The sequence below is a fragment of the Salmo trutta genome, chromosome 8 (assembly GCF_901001165.1).
Source record: "Salmo trutta chromosome 8, fSalTru1.1, whole genome shotgun sequence".
Lineage (NCBI taxonomy): Eukaryota > Metazoa > Chordata > Actinopteri > Salmoniformes > Salmonidae > Salmo > Salmo trutta.
In genome coordinates this window covers 1570189-1585774 of record NC_042964.1, presented here as the reverse complement: position 1 = coordinate 1585774, position 15586 = coordinate 1570189, and the positions used below count along the sequence as shown (strand labels likewise).

The window sequence follows — 15586 nt, the reverse complement described above, 5'->3', positions numbered from 1 at the left end:
ATAAGGCAGGCCAGCTGCAGAACTAGGGAGGAGGGGGGGAATTCAGCTCCAGGTCAAGTCAACAGATGATGTCAGAGGAAACCTGTGGGACGGGGAGGGACCAGAGGGGCCACAACGGCCCTCCGACTACAGTCCTCTCTCACACAGAGGGGCCCACCCCAACGACCCTCTGACTACAGTCCTCTCTCACACAGAGGGGCCCACCACAACGGCCCTCTGACTATAGTCCTCTCTCTCTCACAGAGGGGCCCACCACAACGGCCCTCTGACTACAGTCCTCTCTCTCTTTCTCTCTCACTCACTCACTCACTCACTCACTCACTCACTCACTCACTCACTCACACACACTTCCACGCCCACGAAGGTGCTAGCATCAGACAGGACCATGACTAAACCTGTGAGGGGAACCAATTTAAAGGTCCTGCTTTAGCAACAGAGATGTATTGGCTGTCTAGATGTGAGGAGTTGAGGTTATAAATATATGTGCTCGTGTTATCGTGCTTCGTCTTTGCAGCTGTATGACCCAGTGGGTGAATATATGTGCTTGTGTTATCGTGCTTCGTCTTTGCAGCTGTATGACCCAGTGGGTGAATATATGTGCTTGTGTTATCGTGCTTCGTCTTTGCAGCTGTATGACCCAGTAGGTGAATAAACTCGGTAATGTTTTTTTTTTCTAGTGGTCTGTTATTTATTTATATATATTTTTTAATGTTTCTTCAGAACCTAAATATATATATTTGCTACATTGAGGTTTTTCTTTCATTTTGTATCTGGCGTTAGTGTATAGCCTCAGCCTGATCTGTGGGGCTTGACTGTATAATGCCCCAAAAAATACATAGAAGACAGGACCAGAACAGTAGTCTGTTCTAGAAGAGAGGACCAGAACAGTAGTCTGTTCTAGAAGAGAGGACCAGAACAGTAGTCTAATGTTCTAGAAGAGAGGACCAGAACAGTAGTCTAATGTTCTAGAAGAGAGGACCAGAACAGTAGTCTGTTATAGAAGAGAGGACCAGAACAGTAGTCTAATGTTCTAGAAGAGAGAACCAGAACAGTAGTCTGATATTATAGAAGAGAGGACCAGAACAGTAGTCTAATGTTCTAGAAGAGAGGACCAGAACAGTAGTCTAATGTTCTAGAAGAGAGGACCAGAACAGTAGTCTGTTATAGAAGAGAGGACCAGAACAGTAGTCTAATGTTCTAGAAGAGAGAACCAGAACAGTAGTCTGATATTATAGAAGAGAGGACCAGAACAGTAGTCTAATGTTCTAGAAGAGAGGACCAGAACAGTAGTCTAATGTTCTAGAAGAGAGGACCAGAACAGTAGTGTAATGTTCTAGAAGAGAGGACCAGAACAGTAGTCTAATGTTCTAGAAGAGAGGACCAGAACAGTAGTCTAATGTTCTAGAAGAGAGGACCAGAACAGTAGTCTAATGTTCTAGAAGACAGGTTCAGAACAGTAGTCTAATGTTCTAGAAGAGAGAACCAGAACAGTAGTCTGTTCTAGAAGAGAGGACCAGAACAGTAGTCTGATATAGAAGAGAGGACCAGAACAGTAGTCTAATGTTCTAGAAGACAGGACCAGAACAGTAGTCTGATGTTCTAGAAGAGAGGACCAGAACAGTAGTCTGATATCGAAGAGAGGACCAGAACAGTAGTCTAATGTTCTAGAAGAGAGGACCAGAACAGTAGTCTAATGTTCTAGAAGAGAGGACCAGAACAGTAGTCTGTTATAGAAGAGAGGACCAGAACAGTAGTCTAATGTTCTAGAAGAGAGGACCAGAACAGTAGTCTGATGTTCTAGAAGAGAGGACCAGAACAGTAGTCTAATGTTCTAGAAGAGAGGACCAGAACAGTAGTCTGTTATAGAAGAGAGGACCAGAACAGTAGTCTAATGTTCTAGAAGAGAGGACCAGAACAGTAGTCTGATGTTCTAGAAGAGAGGACCAGAACAGTAGTCTAATGTTCTAGAAGAGAGGACCAGAACAGTAGTCTGTTATAGAAGAGAGGACCAGAACAGTAGTCTAATGTTCTAGAAGACAGGACCAGAACAGTAGTCTGTTCTAGAAGAGAGGACCAGAACAGTAGTCTAATGTTCTAGAAGAGAGGACCAGAACAGTAGTCTGTTCTAGAAGAGAGGACCAGAACAGTAGTCTGATGGTATAGAAGAGAGGACCAGAACAGTAGTCTAATGTTCTAGAAGAGAGGACCAGAACAGTAGTCTAATGTTCTAGAAGAGAGGACCAGAACAGTAGTCTGTTATAGAAGAGAGGACCAGAACAGTAGTCTGATAGTATAGATTAGAGGACCAGAACAGTAGTCTGTTATAGAAGAGAGGACCAGAACAGTCTGTTCTAGAAGAGAGGACCAGAACAGTAGTCTAATGTTCTAGAAGAGAGGACCAGAACAGTAGTCTGATATTCTAGAAGAGAGGACCAGAACAGTAGTCTAATGTTCTAGAAGAGAGGACAGAACAGTAGTCTAATATTCTAGAAGAGAGGACCAGAACAGTAGTCTAATGTTCTAGAAGAGAGGACCAGAACAGTAGTCTGTTCTAGAAGAGAGGACCAGAACAGTAGTCTGTTCTAGAAGAGAGGACCAGAACAGTAGTCTGTTCTAGAAGAGAGGACCAGAACAGTAGTCTAATGTTCTAGAAGAGAGGACCAGAACAGTAGTCTAATGTTCTAGAAGAGAGGACCAGAACAGTAGTCTAATGTTCTAGAAGACAGGACCAGAACAGTAGTCTGATGTTCTAGAAGAGAGGACCAGAACAGTAGTCTGATGTTCTAGAAGAGAGAACCAGAACAGTAGTCTAATGTTCTAGAAGAGAGGACAGAACAGTAGTCTAATATTCTAGAAGAGAGGACCAGAACAGTAGTCTGATGTTCTAGAAGAGAGGACCAGAACAGTAGTCTAATATTCTAGAAGAGAGGACCAGAACAGTAGTCTAATGTTCTAGAAGACAGGACCAGAACAGTAGTCTGTTATAGAAGAGAGGACCAGAACAGTAGTCTAATGTTCTAGAAGAGAGGACCAGAACAGTAGTCTAATGTTCTAGAAGAGAGGACCAGAACAGTAGTCTAATGTTCTAGAAGAGAGGACCAGAACAGTAGTCTAATGTTCTAGAAGAGAGGACCAGAACAGTAGTCTGTTATAGAAGAGAGGACCAGAACAGTAGTCTAATGTTCTAGAAGAGAGGACCAGAACAGTAGTCTGTTATAGAAGAGAGGACCAGAACAGTAGTCTAATCTTCTAGAAGAGAGGACCAGAACAGTAGTGTAATGTTCTAGAAGAGAGGACCAGAACAGTAGTCTGTTATAGAAGAGAGGACCAGAACAGTAGTGTAATGTTCTAGAAGAGAGGACCAGAACAGTAGTGTAATGTTCTAGAAGAGAGGACCAGAACAGTAGTCTAATGTTCTAGAAGAGAGGACCAGAACAGTAGTCTGATGTTCTAGAAGAGAGGACCAGAACAGTAGTCTGATGTTCTAGAAGAGAGGACCAGAACAGTAGTCTAATGTTCTAGAAGAGAGGACCAGAACAGTAGTCTGATGTTCTAGAAGAGAGGACCAGAACAGTAGTCTGTTATAGAAGAGAGGACCAGAACAGTAGTGTAATGTTCTAGAAGAGAGGACCAGAACAGTAGTCTGTTATAGAAGAGAGGACCAGAACAGTAGTCTGATGTTCTAGAAGAGAGGACCAGAACAGTAGTGTAATGTTCTAGAAGAGAGGACCAGAACAGTAGTCTGTTATAGAAGAGAGGACCAGAACAGTAGTCTAATGTTCTAGAAGAGAGGACCAGAACAGTAGTCTGTTATAGAAGAGAGGACCAGAACAGTAGTCTGTTCTAGAAGAGAGGACCAGAACAGTAGTCTAATGTTCTAGAAGAGAGAACCAGAACAGTAGTGTAATGTTCTAGAAGAGAGGACCAGAACAGTAGTCTGTTATAGAAGAGAGGACCAGAACAGTAGTCTAATGTTCTAGAAGAGAGAACCAGAACAGTAGTCTAATGTTCTAGAAGAGAGGACCAGAACAGTAGTCTGTTATAGAAGAGAGGACCAGAACAGTAGTCTGTTCTAGAAGAGAGGACCAGAACAGTAGTCTGTTCTAGAAGAGAGGACCAGAACAGTAGTCTAATGTTCTAGAAGAGAGAACCAGAACAGTAGTCTGATGTTCTAGAAGAGAGGACCAGAACAGTAGTCTAATGTTCTAGAAGAGAGGACCAGAACAGTAGTCTGTTATAGAAGAGAGGACCAGAACAGTAGTCTGATGTTCTAGAAGAGAGGACCAGAACAGTAGTCTGATGTTCTAGAAGAGAGGACCAGAACAGTAGTCTAATGTTCTAGAAGAGAGGACCAGAACAGTAGTCTGTTATAGAAGAGAGGACCAGAACAGTAGTCTGATGTTCTAGAAGAGAGGACCAGAACAGTAGTCTAATGTTCTAGAAGAGAGGACCAGAACAGTAGTCTGTTATAGAAGAGAGGACCAGAACAGTCTGTTCTAGAAGAGAGGACCAGAACAGTAGTCTGTTCTAGAAGAGAGGACCAGAACAGTAGTCTGTTGTAGAAGAGAGGACCAGAACAGTAGTCTGTTATAGAAGAGAGGACCAGAACAGTAGTCTGATGTTCTAGAAGAGAGGACCAGAACAGTAGTCTGTTCTAGAAGAGAGGACCAGAACAGTAGTCTGATGTTCTAGAAGAGAGGACCAGAACAGTAGTCTAATGTTCTAGAAAGATGTGGTGAATTAGTACAAGAGGACGATAGCAGTGCCAGCTATGTTATGTGTGATGATGTGAGGCGCTATGCCAACTAGACAGTCATAAGACAGGCACAAAATGGCACCTGAAGGTTAAATAGAATAATAGCCTGATATAATATTTACTCCTTCGGGAATTAAACATTTCTTGCAGTAAAACTATAACCCAAAATGTCAATTATCTACTCGGGAACAGGAGTGCATAAATATGATTTATTTATTTCAGCATTTGAGAGAGTGAATGTGAGGTTCGGGATCGTCTGTAAAGGTGTTGGGTTTATCTTTATCAGTATCAGAAGAAAAAATATATATACAGTGGGGGAAAAAGTATTTGATCCCCTGCTGATTTTGTACGTTTGCCCACTGATAAAGAAAGGATCAGTCTATAATTTTAATGGTAGGTTTATTTGAACAGTGAGAGACAGAATAACAACAACAAAAATCCAGAAAAACGCATGTCAAAAATGTTATAAATTGATTTGCATTTTAATGAGGGAAATAAGTATTTGACCCCCTCTCAATCAGAAAGATTTCTGGCTCCCAGGTGTCTTTTATACAGGTAACGAGCTGAGATTAGGAGCACACTCTTAAAGGGAGTGCTCCTAATCTCAGTTTGTTACCTGTATAAAAGACACCTGTCCACAGAAGCAATCAATCAATCAGATTCCAAACTCTCCACCATGGCCAAGACCAAAGAGCTCTCCAAGGATGTCAGGGACAAGATTGTAGACCTACACAAGGCTGGAATGGGCTACAAGACCATCGCCAAGCAGCTTGGTGAGAAGGTGACAACAGTTGGAGCGATTATTCGCAAATGGAAGAAACACAAAAGAACTGTCAATATCCCTCGGCCTGGGGCTCCATGCAAGATCTCACCTCGTGGAGTTGCAATGATCTTGAGAACGGTGAGGAATCAGCCCAAAACTACACGGGAGGATCTTGTCAATGATCTCAAGGCAGCTGGGACCATAGTCACCAAGAAAACAATTGGTAACACACTACGCCGTGAAGGACTGAAATCCAAGGTCCCCCTGCTCAAGAATACATATACATGCCCGTCTGAAGTTTGCCAATGAACATCTGAAGTGTTGTGGTCAGATGAGACCAAAATGGAGCTCTTTGGCATCAACTCAACTCGCCGTGTTTGGAGGAGGAGGAATGCTGCCTATGACCCCAAGAACACCATCTCCACCGTCAAACATGGAGGTGGAAACATTTTGCTTTGGGGGTGTTTTTCTGCTAAGGGGACAGGACAACTTCACCGCATCATTTGACGGGGCCATGTACCGTCAAATCTTGGGTGAGAACCTCCATCCCTCAGCCAGGGCATTGAAAATGGGTCGTGGATGGGTATTCCAGCATGACAATGACCCAAAACACACGGCCAAGGCAACAAAGGAGTGGCTCAAGAAGAATCACATTAAGGTCCTGGAGTGGCCTAGCCAGTCTTCAGACCTTAATCCCATAGAAAATCTGTGGAGGGAGCTGAAGGTTCGAGTTACCAAACGTCAGCCTCGAAACCTTAATGACTTGGAGAAGATCTGCAAAGAGGAGTGGGACAAAATCCCTCCTGAGATGTGTGCAAACCTGGTGGCCAACTACAAGAAACGTCTGACCTCTGTGATTGCCAACAAGGGTTTTGCCACCAAGTACTTAGTCATGTTTTGGAGAGGGGTCAAATACTTATTTCCATCATTAAAATGCAAATCAATTTATCACATTTTTGACATGCGTTTTTCTGGATTTTTTTGTTGTTATTCTGTCTCTCACTGTTCATATAAACCTACCATTAAAATGATAGACTGATCATTTCTTTGTAAGTGGGCAAACGTACAAAATCAGCAGGGGATCAAATACTTTTTCCCCCTCACTGTATATTAATTTTTGTTGAGTTATTGTATTTTCTCCCCAGTCCCTAAATGTCTTCGCTGCGTGAGAGAAGCAGACACGAAATAGAAAACACATTTTTACTGATGTCAAGTAGATTGAAGCAAACATTCTATCCTTTTATGACATCATTCTGTTGAGCAAAAGTTAATTTAGTCTTCTACAGTAAATTATTAAAACAGAAGGGAAGCTGCATATAACTAATTATAGACAAGTTGACTAACAAATAGCCTACCAAAGCGTCGGAAATTATAAAGCAGAAACACACAGGTCTATTTAAAAAGACCTGTCAAAAAAAAATTGTTCCACCTTCCGTGAATGTACAACAAATGATCTATTTTAGCGGGTCCACCTCTACATACAACACCCGTTCTGCCAGTCACATTCTGTTAAAGGTCCCCAAAACCCACACATCCCTGGGTCGCTCCTCTTTTCAGTTCGCTGCAGCTAGCGACTGGAACGAGCTGCAACAAACAGTCAAACTGGACAGTTTTATCTCCATGTCTTCATTCAAAGACTCAAATCATGGACTCTCTTACTGACAGTTGTGGCTGTTTTGCGTGATGTATTGTTGTCTCTACCTTCTTGCCCTTTGTGCTGTTGTCTGTGCCCAATAATGTTTATACCATGCTTTGTGCTGCCATGTTGTGTTGCTACCATGTTGTGTTGCTACCATGTTGTGTTGCTACCATGTTGTGTTGCTACCATGCTGTGTTGTCATGTGGTGTTGCTACCATGTTGTGTTGTCATGTTGTGTTACTGCCATGCTGTGTTGTCATGTTGTGTTTCTACCATGCTGTGTTGTCATGTTGTGTTGCTACCATGTTGTGTTGTCATGTGGTGTTTCTACCATGCTGTGTTGTCATGTTGTGTTGCTACCATGCTGTGTTGTCATGTTGTGTTACTGCCATGCTGTGTTGTCATGTTGTGTTTCTACCATGCTGTGTTGTCATGTTGTGTTGCTACCATGTTGTGTTGTCATGTTGTGTTGCTACCATGCTGTGTTGTCATGTTGTGTTGCTACCATGCTGTGTTGTCATGTTGTGTTGCTACCATGTTGTGTTGTCATGTTGTGTTGCTACCATGCTGTGTTGTCATGTTGTGTTGCTACCATGCTGTGTTGTCATGTGGTGTTTGAGTTTGAGTTTATTTATTTTTGCAGGGACAGTGAACATTAATCAACGTTTCAGTAAAAGTGCCGGTTTTAGCCAGCCGGCTAATTTTCAACCGCAGTCCCTGGGCAGGTTATTAAAAACAATTACAATATAGACAATCATAGAATAGTGAGCACACGCAGAGTAACATAGGACAAGCAAGATGTAGCATACAGACAGAGCAACATAGGACAAGCAAGATGTAGCATACAGACAGAGCAACATAGGACAAGCAAGACGTAGCATACAGACAGAGCAACAAACATAGGACAAGCAAGACATAGCATACAGACAGAGCAACATAGAACAAAAAGCAACAAGACAAAATCCATAAAAACAAAGTGTTTCCACACCTCACAAGCTACAGACAACAGACAACATGGAAAGCAGCAATACACAGCTAGGGATTATGTTCACAAATCTGATTGACCTTTAGCCATGTCTTCATGCATTTTGTGAAAGTGTGATATGTGGTGCAGTTATGTGTGTCTGATGGCAGTGTATTCCAGACATGGGACGCTCTCACAGAGAAAGCGGATTTACTAAAGGTGCTTTTCCTTAAGGGAACTATACAGTCACCTCTCATGGCAGACCTTGTGGATCTGCTGCCATATGTTTGGGTTTTCTGTTTAACTAAAATACTGAGTGGAGGGGGAGCCAGGCTATTTAGGATCTGGAATACAAGACATGCGTCGGTGTATTGCACCAGATTTTCCCAACTCAGGAGCTCATGCTTTCTGAGGATGTAACAGTGATGATGGCTATTGGGCTTCCTATCGAGCACTTTGAGAGCCTGTTTGTAGACAGACTGAATAGGTTTTAATGTTGTATAGCAAGCTTGGGTCCAACTAGTCAAGCAGTATGTTAAGTGGGGGAGTATCATCGATTTGAAGTACAGTCTTGCTACCTCTGTGGTCAAACAATTTCGTATAAATCGGAAATTAGCTAGGTTGAATTTGGTTATTTGAATTACCTTTTTCACATGCTTTTTAAAAGAGAGGTTGGAATCAAGTATGATGCCAAGGTACTTAAAATCAGATACCACCTGGAGCTTCTCCCCTGATACACAGACATCTGGTTCAGTAGCATCAGATACCACCTGGAGCTTCTCCCCTGATACACAGACATCTGGTTCAGTAGCATCAGATACCACCTGGAGCTTCTCCCCTGATACACAGACATCTGGTTCAGTAGCATCAGATACCACCTGGAGCTTCTCCCCTGATACACAGACATCTGGTTCAGTAGCATCAGATACCACCTGGAGCTTCTCCCCTGATACACAGACATCTGGTTCAGTAGCATCAGATACCACCTGGAGCTTCTCCCCTGATACACAGACATCTGGTTCAGTAGCATCAGATACCACCTGGAGCTTCTCCCCTGACACATAGACATCTGGCTCAGTAGCATCAGATACCACCTGGAGGTTCTCCCCTGACACATAGACATCTGGCTCAGTAGCATCAGATACCACCTGGAGCTTCTCCCCTGATACACAGACATCTGGTTCAGTAGCATCAGATACCACCTGGAGCTTCTCCCCTGACACATAGACATCTGGCTCAGTAGCATCAGATACCACCTGGAGGTTCTCCCCTGACACATAGACATCTGGCTCAGTAGCATCAGATACCACCTGGAGGTTCTCCCCTGACACATAGACATCTGGCTCAGTAGCATCTGTTGCCCTCTTTGTGAAGAACATGCAAACAGTTTTTTTCACATTGAGATGCAAACACGAGTCACTGAGACACTTTGTAACCTGGACCATTACAGTAGTGAGTTCTTGTGCAGCTTGTTGTTTGCTCTTTGCATGCACATATATCACTGTATCATCTGCATACATTTGAACTTCAGACCCAGTACAGACAGAAGGTAGATCATTAATGTACAGGCTGAACAGGAGGGGCCCCAGTATTGACCCTTGGGGCACGCCCACATCATAGCTAAGAGTGGGCGACAGCTCATTGCTCACTCTGACGCACTGAGTTCTGCCTTCAAGGTATGATTTCATCCATCTCAAGGCATCGGGGGAAAAGTTGAACTTGGACAATTTTGTGATGAGAATCTCATGGTTGCTACCATGTTGTGTTGTCATGTGGTGTTGCTACCATGTTGTGTTGTCATGTTGTGTTGCTACCATGCTGTGTTGTCATGTTGTGTTGCTAACATGCTGTGATGCTACCATGTGGTGTTGCTACCATGCTGTGTTGTCATGTTGTGGTGCTACCATGCTGTGATGCTACCATGTGGTGTTGCTACCATGCTGTGTTGTCATGTTGTGTTGCTAACATGCTGTGATGCTACCATGTGGTGTTTCTACCATGTTGTGTTGTCATGTTGTGTTGCTACCATGCAGTGTTGTCATGTTGTGTTGCTACCATGCTGTGATGCTACCATGTGGTGTTGCTACCATGCAGTGTTGTCATGTTGTGTTGCTACCATGTTGTGTTGTTGTCTTAGGTCTCTCTTTATGTAGTGTTGTGGTGTCTCTCTTGTCATGATGTGTGTTTTGTCCTGTATTTTTGTTTCATTTGTTTTTATGTTTAATCCTCCGTCCCCGCAGGAGGCCTTTTGCCTTTTAGTAGGTCGTCATTGTAAATAAGAATTTGTTCTTAACTGACTTGTGTAGTTAAATAAAGGTTCAATACAAAAAAACACAAAACATTTTCAGTGTGCATTCTTGTGTGTGTGTTTGTGAGGTATATACAGTGTGTGTGTTTGTACTGAGCGGACAAAACATTAGGAACACCTTCCTAATATTGAGTTGCACCCTCTTTTGCCCTCAGAACAGCCTCAGTTCATCAGGACATGGACTCTACAAGGTGTTGAAAGCGTTCCATAGGGATGCTGGCCCATGTTGACTCCAGGGATGCTGGTCCATCTTGACTCCAATGCTTCCCACAGTTGTGTCCAGTTGGCTGGATGTCCTTTGGGTGGTGGACCATTCTTGATACACACAGGAAACTGTTGAGTGTGAAAAACCCAGCAGCGACACTCAAACCGGTGCACCTGGCACCTACTACCAAACCCCGTTCAAAGGCACTTAAATATTTAGTCTTTCCCATTCACCCTCTGAATGGCACACAAACACAATCCAGGTTTAAAAATCCTTCCTTAACCTGTCTCCTCCACCTTCATCTACACTGATTGAAGTGGATTTAACAACTGATGTCAATAAGGGATCATAGCTTTCACCTGGATTCACCTGGTCAGTCTGTCATGGAAAGAGCAGGTGTTCTTAATGTTTTGTCGACTCAGTGTAAATGTAATATATAAATCTTACGGTCTCCAATCAGATTGTACTTTTCGCATCCCGGGGCCAGTTTCTCTGTCTGACGACAGCACAGCCACACCCCCTCCAGCCAAAACTGAGGGTGAAATTTAGCAACGATCACAGAGTTGTCCTTGATCTCTGGAACACAACAAGAAAAACAGCAACATTTTATTTATGAATTTATAAGACATATTGCAGGATGAAATCTCTTTAAAAAAAAAGACTTAGTGACAAGAATAATTAGGCAACTACAGTCTGATTATAATAATAATAATAATGAAATCATTATAATGACAACAACAACAACAATAACACTGAAATCATTATAATAATAATAATAAAAAGTGCATTAACAGCATAACAAAGCTACTAATAGTCCTACCACTAATATACACTACTAAACAGGCCTACCACTAAACAGGCCTACCACTAATACACACTACTAAACAGGCCTACCACTAATACACACTACTAAACAGGCCTACCACTAATACACACTACTAAACAGGCCTACCACTAAACAGGCCTACCACTAAACAGGCCTACCACTAATACACACCACTAAACAAGCCTACCACTAATACACACCACTAAACAGGCCTACCACTAATACACACTACTAAACAGGCCTACCACTAAACAGGTCAACCACTAATACACACCACTAAACAGGCCTACCACTAATATACACTACTAAACAGGCCTACCACTAATACACACCACTAAACAGGCCTACCACTAAACAGGCCTACCACTAATACACACCACTAAACAGGCCTACCACTAAACAGGCCTACCACTAATACACACTACTAAACAGGCCTACCACTAAACAGGCCTACCACTAATACACACCACTAAACAGGCCTACCACTAATATACACTACTAAACAGGCCTACCACTAATACACACCACTAAACAGGCCTACCACTAATACACACTACTAAACAGGCCTACCACTAATACACACCACTAAACAGGCCTACCACTAATACACACCACTAAACAGGCCTACCAGTAAACAGGCCTACCACTAAAAAGGCCTACCACTAATATACACTACTAAACAGGCCTACCTCTAATACACACCACTAAACAGGCCTACCACTAATACACACCACTAAACAGGCCTACCACTAAACAGGCCTACCACTAAACAGGCCTACCACTAATATACACTACTAAACAGGCCTACCACTAATACACACTGCTAAACAGGCCTACCACTAATACACACTGCTAAACAGGCCTACCACAAATACACACCACTAAACAGGCCTACCACTAAACAGGCCTACCACTAATACACACCACTAAACAGGCCTACCACTAATACACACCACTAAACAGGCCTACCACTAATACACACCACTAAACAGGCCTACCACTAAACAGGCCTACCACTAAACAGGCCTACCACTAAAACACACCACTAAACAGGCCTACCACTAATACACACCACTAAACAGGCCTACCACTAAACAGGCCTACCACTAAACAGGCCTACCACTAATACACACCACTAAACAGGCCTACCACTAAACAGGCCTACCACTAAACAGGCCTACCACTAATACACACCACTAAACAGGCCTACCACTAATACACACCACCAAACAGGCCTACCACTAATACACACAACTAAACAGGCCTGCCACTAAACAGGCCTACCACTAATACACACCACTAAACAGGCCTACCACTAATACACACCACTAAACAGGCCTACCACTAATACACACCACTAAACAGGCCTACCACTAATACACACTACTAAACAGGCCTACCACTAAACAGGCCTACCACTAATACACACCACTGAACAGGCCTACCACTAATACACACCACTAAACAGGCCTACCACTAATACACACCACTAAACAGGCCTACCACTAATACACACTACTAAACAGGTCTACCACTAATACACACCACTAAACAGGTCTACCACTAAACAGGCCTACCACTAAACAGGCCTACCACTAATATACACTACTAAACAGGCCTACCTCTAATACACACCACTAAACAGGCCTACCACTAATACACACCACTAAACAGGCCTACCACTAAACAGGCCTACCACTAAACAGGCCTACCACTAATACACACCACTAAACAGTGCTACCACTAATACACACTACTAAACAGGCCTACCACTAATACACACTACTAAACAGGCCTACCACTAAACAGGCTTACCTCTAATACACACCACTAAACAGGCCTACCACTAATACACACCACTAAACAGGCCTACCACTAAACAGGCCTACCACTAAACAGGCCTACCACTAATATACACTACTAAACAGGGCTACCACTAATACACACTACTAAACAGGCCTACCACTAATACACACTGCTAAACAGGCCTACCACTAATACACACCACTAAACAGGCCTACCACAAATACACACCACTAAACAGGCCTACCACTAAACAGGCCTACCACTAATACACACCACAAAACAGGCCTACCACTAAAACACACCACTAAACAGGCCTACCACTAATACACACCACTAAACAGGCCTACCACTAAACAGGTCTACCACTAAACAGGCCTACCACTAAAACACACCACTAAACAGGCCTACCACTAATACACACCACTAAACAGGCCTACCACTAAACAGGCCTACCACTAAACAGGCCTACCACTAATACACACCACTAAACAGGCCTACCACTAAACAGGCCTACCACTAATACACACCACTAAACAGGCCTACCACTAATACACACCACCAAACAGGCCTACCACTAATACACACAACTAAACAGGCCTACCACTAAACAGGCCTACCACTAATACACACCACTAAACAGGCCTACCACTGATACACACCACTAAACAGGCCTACCACTAATACACACCACTAAACAGGCCTACCACTAATACACACTACTAAACAGGCCTACCACTAAACATGCCTACCACTAATACACACCACTAAACAGGCCTACCACTAATACACACCACTAAACAGGCCTACCACTAAACAGGCCTACCACTAAACAGGCCTACCACTAATACACACCACTAAACAGGCCTACCACTAATACACACCACCAAACAGGCCTACCACTAATACACACAACTAAACAGGCCTACCACTAAACAGGCCTACCACTAATACACACCACTAAACAGGCCTACCACTAATACACACTACTAAACAGGCCTACCACTAAACAGGCCTACCACTAATACACACCACTGAACAGGCCTACCACTAATACACACCACTAAACAGGCCTACCACTAATACACACCACTAAACAGGCCTACCACTAATACACACTACTAAACAGGTCTACCACTAATACACACCACTAAACAGGTCTACCACTAAACAGGCCTACCACTAAACAGGCCTACCACTAATATACACTACTAAACAGGCCTACCTCTAATACACACCACTAAACAGGCCTACCACTAATACACACCACTAAACAGGCCTACCACTAAACAGGCCTACCACTAATACACACCACTAAACAGTGCTACCACTAATACACACTACTAAACAGGCCTACCACTAATACACACTACTAAACAGGCCTACCACTAAACAGGCTTACCTCTAATACACACCACTAAACAGGCCTACCACTAATACACACCACTAAACAGGCCTACCACTAAACAGGCCTACCACTAAACAGGCCTACCACTAATATACACTACTAAACAGGGCTACCACTAATACACACTACTAAACAGGCCTACCACTAATACACACTGCTAAACAGGCCTACCACTAATACACACCACTAAACAGGCCTACCACAAATACACACCACTAAACAGGCCTACCACTAAACAGGCCTACCACTAATACACACCACAAAACAGGCCTACCACTAAAACACACCACTAAACAGGCCTACCACTAATACACACCACTAAACAGGCCTACCACTAAACAGGCCTACCACTAAACAGGCCTACCACTAAAACACACCACTAAACAGGCCTACCACTAATACACACCACTAAACAGGCCTACCACTAAACAGGCCTACCACTAAACAGGCCTACCACTAATACACACCACTAAACAGGCCTACCACTAAACAGGCCTACCACTAATACACACCACTAAACAGGCCTACCACTAATACACACCACCAAACAGGCCTACCACTAATACACACAACTAAACAGGCCTACCACTAAACAGGCCTACCACTAATACACACCACTAAACAGGCCTACCACTAATACACACCACTAAACAGGCCTACCACTAATACACACCACTAAACAGGCCTACCACTAATAGACACTACTAAACAGGCCTACCACTAAACAGGCCTACCACTAATACACACCACTAAACAGGCCTACCACTAATACACACCACTAAACAGGCCTACCACTAATACACACCACTAAACAGGCCTACCACTAATACACACTACTAAACAGGTCTACCACTAATACACACCACTAAACAGGTCTACCACTAAACAGGCCTACCACTAAACAGGCCTACCAC

At 43.3% G+C, this 15586-nt stretch overlaps 1 protein-coding gene across 3 annotated transcripts in view; it reads right to left on the bottom strand.

Annotated features, from left to right (window-relative positions):
• LOC115198032 (tyrosine-protein kinase Tec) overlaps positions 1 to 15586 on the bottom strand; it is a 55716-nt gene that overhangs the window by 25170 nt on the left and 14960 nt on the right. For all 3 annotated transcript variants that reach the window (XR_003879153.1, XM_029759691.1, XM_029759689.1), the window contains exon 5: positions 11083 to 11211. Coding sequence is in view for 2 of the 3 variants with exons in the window: in XM_029759691.1 (XP_029615551.1) it covers positions 11083 to 11211 (129 nt within the window). In the remaining variant the exon portion in view is untranslated. The remainder of the gene's footprint in view (positions 1 to 11082; positions 11212 to 15586) is intronic.